General features: G+C 44.8%; 1 protein-coding gene across 3 annotated transcripts in view; it reads left to right on the forward strand.

Moving 5' to 3' along the window:
• Positions 1–6000, forward strand: part of ZFPM2 (zinc finger protein, FOG family member 2) — a 557988-nt gene that overhangs the window by 67890 nt on the left and 484098 nt on the right. For 2 of the 3 annotated variants that reach the window (XM_034966475.4, XM_034966476.4), the window contains exon 1: positions 4162–4709. The exons of the other annotated variant lie outside the window; for it this stretch is intronic. In XM_034966475.4, the coding sequence (XP_034822366.1) occupies positions 4670–4709 (40 nt within the window). In that variant the 5' untranslated portion in view covers positions 4162–4669. Of the gene's footprint in view, positions 1–4161; positions 4710–6000 lie in introns of those variants that run through there. 3 annotated transcript variants of the gene reach the window in all.

A 6000-nucleotide genomic window follows, 5' to 3' on the forward strand; every position in this document is an offset into this window, starting at 1 on the left:
AATTACTTATACATACCAGTTTCTTTCAAGGGATTGATGGTCTCCACAAAGCTCAAGTTAAACCCCTGATCTAGACTGACTGAATGTTTTCAAAGCCCTTAGCTCCTTTGCAAGTAAACAGATAGTCTTTTTCATAGTTATAAAATAGAAATGCCATTTAGATGAATTTGTTGATTTTTATTTTTAAACTGTTGAAATTATAAAGATACACAAATACTAAACACTATTTTCATACTGCATTCTTGTTCAATTCAGTGTCACAATCTTAAATCAAGACAGATAAACTGTATTCAATTTCTGGTGAGTATACAAGGGCAAAAAATTAAGTCTTTCTGAAGCTTTTGAATATTGTTTACTCCCATAATAAAGAAGGCAGCTTGCTGCCTAATAAGATGTGGCCTGGGAGGTTGCTTTATCAATTTGTTGATCCCTTGGAGGAAAGAACACATTTTAAAAACAAATCCAAGAGTAAGACATACATGAATGCAATCCATTTACACTGAGAGTGCATTTCTGAACTGTGCCAAATAAAGTAAGAATTTTTGTAGAGAAATTTATTCCTTCTACCTTGCTTTCCCTAAATAACATTATAGTCAAGAATTAAATGTATTTATATCTGTAGGAAGTACTTTAGAGTTTCTCTGCCTTTCCTGGAAACACTATTATAAACCACCATAAATTTTTGGAAATGCTAAATTTGTAGGTTTGCCAGATAAAATACAGGATGCTCAGTTAAATTTGAATTTGATATAAGTCACAATTATTTTTTAGGATAAATACATACCAAATATTGCATGGAACATACTTACCCTGAAAACTTATCGTTTATATTTAAATAGACATCTTGTATTTTAATTTGCAAAATCTGGTACTCCTATAAACTTTCAACTAATATTTCATTCAGTTGTAAATAAGCACTTGGTTTTGCATATTAATGTAGTTTGGGTACTGGCATCTTATTTTATTTTCCTATGTATGTTTTCTAGCTAAAATGACTATTTAAGAATACAGTAGTACCCCTTATCTGTGGTTTTAGTTACGTGAGGCCCCAAAACAGGTGACTACAGGACAATAAGATATTTTGAGAGAGAGACATAGAGGAGAGAGACCACGTTCATATACTTTTATTACAATATATTGTTATGATTGTTCTATTTTTAGTTGTTGTTTATCTCTTACTGTGCCTACTATAGAAATTAAACTTGATCATAGGTATTTTGTATAGGAAAAAGCAGTATATATAGGGTTTGGTACTATTCGTAGTTTCAGGCATTTACTGAGGGCTTTGGAACATAAGCTCTGGGTATAGAAGGGTACTACTGTATATACAATTTTATTCTCATTGAAGTTGTAATACAATACTTTGAGCTTTTATTCTGTAAACAGTTTCCATTCACATACCTTTTCACTTCCAAAGAACTTTATGAAAAAAGCTAGACTGAAGTAGATGTTTGTTTCAGATTGAGTTCAGATCTTTTTTTTTAACATTTTAGAAAATATTATTACAAGTTGCATGTTTCCAGTTTTTAAAGTAACTGGCATTTTACATGTAATTTAAAATGATTTGTTTCTTAAAGCAGAAACTTTTCTAAACAAACCATTATGTAGACATTAAATCGGTGAGCCTAGAAATCAATAATTTATTTTTAAGCAAATGAGAAATTATTTTGTGCTTTTATTTATACATTTGCACATTTATAGTTAAATTGTAATTTGCGATACAGAGGGTATTAGTTGTGAATTGTGGTTTTCAGTATCACAGACACATTTGTTGCTGTGGTTTTGCAATATCATTCCCTGATGCTTTTCTCAATTGTGGTTTTCATAATCATTGTTTGATAGTCATGTAGCTGTGGTTTGGGGCTGCTATATCCATTTGGACAGAGATAATTGCTTATAGGTTTTTCCGTCTATTTATTTTATAACCTCAGTGAATTAAACTAGAAAAAAAGAAAAACTGAACCTTAAATATCATTAATATTCTCATTAAAAATAATGAGAAAATATAAAATGTAATAGTATTCATTATTTTAATTCATTCATATTGACTATATTAATATATATTTATAAATTTAGATAATCTAATATCTATCTCTAATAATGCATTCTGGTTATCAATCTTGCCTTGAATTCTCTGACTTCTGCTCCTTTTAGCTTTTAAACTAAACATTTAGCTGAGATTTATTTGTTTTTCTTTTGCATTGCATATTTAACCATTTCAAACTCCAAAAGAAACAGTTACGATATTTTAATTCCAATGGGCATTCCTTTTGGGTGACATAAAAATTCAGCCAGTTCTGTAAAAAGATCTTTAAAAACCATAATGTACAATACATCTGATTCTAAGCACACCAATTTAACTGTAATGAATTGAAAAGGAAGGAGGTAAAAATCTGCAGTTCTCTCTCTGCTTATTTATTCCACAACACAAACATAAATGGCCCTGCTTTTCATGGTACTTTCAGCCTTAATTTGTTGGTTCTTTACAGGAGGGACTTTGTCATTTAGTGCATTTTCCACTGCAGAGGACTATGTATTCTTACAGCCTCCTATGGTAATAGTACTAATGGTAATGTAATAAAATTCACAATTTGTCTTCAGCTTTGTATTAAGATTCTCTTGGCCATACCTTTCACAAGGCAACTCTTTACACCTTCCAGAAGATGTCCTGTTGGGGTTATAAATGACACTGATTACTGGGCCTCTTACACACTGAGCATCTTGCATTATGCTCAATCAGCCCAGGCTCTGTGCTGACCCCAGACCCTTTTAGAGTATCCAGTTTGGTGTGGTTCACACAAATAATAGTCAACCAAGCAAACGGGGACACAATTTGAGATCAGAATGGTCCACTTCACAACCTCCTGGGGGAAAAGTCAGCAGTATCTGGGGGACTCATGTGAACTGCAGTGGAGTTTATTAGTAAATACTGATTACATAAAGCAGCTAGTCCCACTGCACTTGGATAGAAGCTCCTTCCAACCCACATGGGAGAATATATTTAATACTTACCGTATATGAAACTGTAAGAAAATAAGCTAACCTCATACAGTTTAACTTGGCCAAAATAATAACTATGCAAATCACCTCAAAATTTGTTCTCCTTTTGGCTTGCAGTTGCCGATATACTACACATACAGTAATTGAATAAGAATAAAACAAAATTTTAGAAGCTAAAGAACCATTAAATAGTTACTGGGTCTTACCCGCTTGGGAAATTATAGCAAGATCAAATCTTTTATTAGTCGATCGGTGCTTCCCTGTGGCAGAAGACTAAGAGAATAGAAAGGTCACGGGGCAGGGTGGGACTACAGAACTTCCCCAGACTTTCCCAAAAAGTTAGTATTTTTATTAGAGATGGTTCGTTTTCCACCTACGGCTAATCAGCTAGCTAACGCTCGCTCCTCCTTTTCAAGATGAGAAAAATATCTGCTTGTCTCCAAATTTGAATATTTTACAATTTAAAATGGAAACTGTGGGTGACAGAACACGTTGAGGATGCGACTCAGCACCTCATCCACGTGGGCCCAGAGCGGGACGGTCCGTGTCCGCAGCGGTCTCCTGGGAGCCTTGAGAGCAAAGAAATGGTCTTCTGAGAGCCTGGGCAGATGAGCGGACTTAACTGGCCCCAAGACACACAGTTGGCATTTGTGATCATCTGGCTCTCGCCGAGGAGTTTGCCAGTGGCCTAACCTTCCTGCCAAGAAGCTGGGAGGGCGGGGGTTGGGGGTGAGGGGAGGGGGCGGCATAACTGAAAGCACAAAGTTTAGGGAGAGACTGAGATTTCTTTGTGCCCCGCTGGACTGGCGAGGCGTGAGAGAGGAGAGTTGGGGTCCCTCAGAGAGGGCCGTTGGAAGAAGTTGCCTGGAAGGAGGGGGGGCGGGGTGCCCTGGCAGCTGCCCAGCGTTGACGCGGTGACAACTGCAGAAGGTGGCCTTCCTCCAAGCCGTCCCCACGCCTCCCCTCCAACTCCCACCCACCCCTGCCCCCATCCCCCACCACCGCCTGGATCCCCCGCACTTCGCCCGACCAAGGCCGGGGCCGTAGTTTGCATCCGGACTGGATTTGGATGCAGCCAATCCTCCTTTGGCTGATGGAATAGTCTCCCCTCCCCACAGCCCCGGCGCGCCCCTCCCTCGCGCGCCTCGCCGCCTCCCGCCGCAGAACAGGAGCTGCGCGGCCCGGTGCGGCGGCGGCGGCGCCGGAGTATCCGTCCCGCACGCCGGGGCGAGGGGCGAGCGAGCGCGCTCCTCCTCCCGCGCCCTGCGCCCCCGCGCTCCCCCTCTCCTCGCTGCTCGCTCTCCCGTCCCTCCCTCCTTCTCTTCCTTCTTTCCGTGTTATTTTTCTCTTCTCTTTCCCCTTTTCTCTCTCCCTGACCATTCGCTTGTACATTCCCATTCTACCCCCGTCGCTCTCCTCTCCCCCTCCCCTCCTCACTGTCACACTCTCTGTGCCCCCGTCTCTCTTCTCTCATTTGCTTGCTCATCTCCGAACTTGAATCCGCGGCTCCCGGAGGAGCCCAGCGCCCGGAGCACCTGGAGTCCGGCCGGCGGCGGCCCGAGCCTGGCCAGCGGCGGCGGCGGCGGCGGCGGCGGCGGCGGGAGCCGAGGGAGCGGCAGCCGCGACCGCGGGCACCGCGGGAGCCCCAGCGGCAGCAGCCGCCGCCGAGATGTCCCGGCGAAAGCAAAGCAAACCCCGGCAGATCAAACGTAAGTTTGCGCGCGGGGCCGGGAGTTGGTGGGATTATTGCCCAGGAGGGGGGTGCGCGGGACGGGAAAGCGGTGGGTGGGTGGCGGGGCTAGGGGAGATCCGCTCCCGGTCCCCTAGATGTCTCAAACTTTGCCTGAGCAGTCGAAGGGACAACTAGACAGTCATAGACAGACAGACGGCCAGCCCGAGCCTCGGGCAGGAGAGAGGCTGCGGGGAGCAGCCCATGCTTGCCCCGCTCAGCCCTCGCGCTCCCGGGCTGCTTTTTTAATTCCGACCCGCGCACGCTGCGAGTCCCCAGCGCTGTCGTCCAGCCGGAGGGGCAGTCCCGCTCCTTTAGACGCTTATTATTGTTGTTGTCATTGCTTTGTGCGATTGACGTGGGACTACTCTTGGGAACCACTTTTAGCAACCAGGGTAGAAACTTCTCAGAAAAGCTGGGCGGTGGAGACCTCGGGGCGAGGGAGGTAACTTCCCCACGCGGTGGAAAATCAGAGCGTCAGGGTCCCGATCCTGGGCGGTGCCAGAGCCACACCAAACCCGAAGCGAAACAAAAAGTAGGTGTAAAAGTTCGCGCCTCTGCGGCGGGCGGCCGTGCGTCTCTGCCCTGCGGGCGCGGGCTGGTGGCTGGCAGGTCGTGTCCTGGGACTTCGGGCGGGTCCGGCTCACGCCGCCAGGACGCTCAGCCGAGCGGGGATTCGGGTGGCGTCTGGCCCTGGTGGCGCGCGGAGTCCTCCCTGGGAGGGGCCGCCAGTCACTTCCCAGCGCGGAAGCTGTGAGTTCAAGGCGGTGGGCGCGCAGGGGAGTGCATGGCCCTGAGCCCCCGAGTGCCCGGGGGTCCCGATGGTGCTTAGAGGACACGGCGGGTCAAGAGACACCTTCCGAAACAGGCACGCTCGCAGAGATCAAGTCGGTCAACTTTTCTTGGCTTGGGGAGAATTCCTCCAATAGCGTTTTATAGGCCTGCGACATATCTTCAACGCTTTGGCCGAAAAGAAGAAAAAACCTTATTAGTTTATTTTTTGCTAGCTTTATGATGTGTCTGTTTCACCGTGTTGCTCAGAGTCTGCAATTAGTTTTAAACAAATTATGATGTAATTTAAGGATAAGACTTTAGTAGTATCCCTTTCCCACCTGATTATTAACCATACTCGCCCCACCCCCAAATGTTGAAAATTCTATTTGGTGTAGTTTAAAAATAAATCTTATCAATCAACTTGTCCTTGAAATGGGGGCCAGGTTATAAACAGTTATCAACAGTTAAGTATTCAGATCTTTGTGTGTGTGTGTGTG

The sequence above is a fragment of the Pan paniscus genome, chromosome 7 (genome assembly GCF_029289425.2).
Source record: "Pan paniscus chromosome 7, NHGRI_mPanPan1-v2.0_pri, whole genome shotgun sequence".
Classification (NCBI taxonomy): Eukaryota; Metazoa; Chordata; class Mammalia; order Primates; family Hominidae; genus Pan; species Pan paniscus.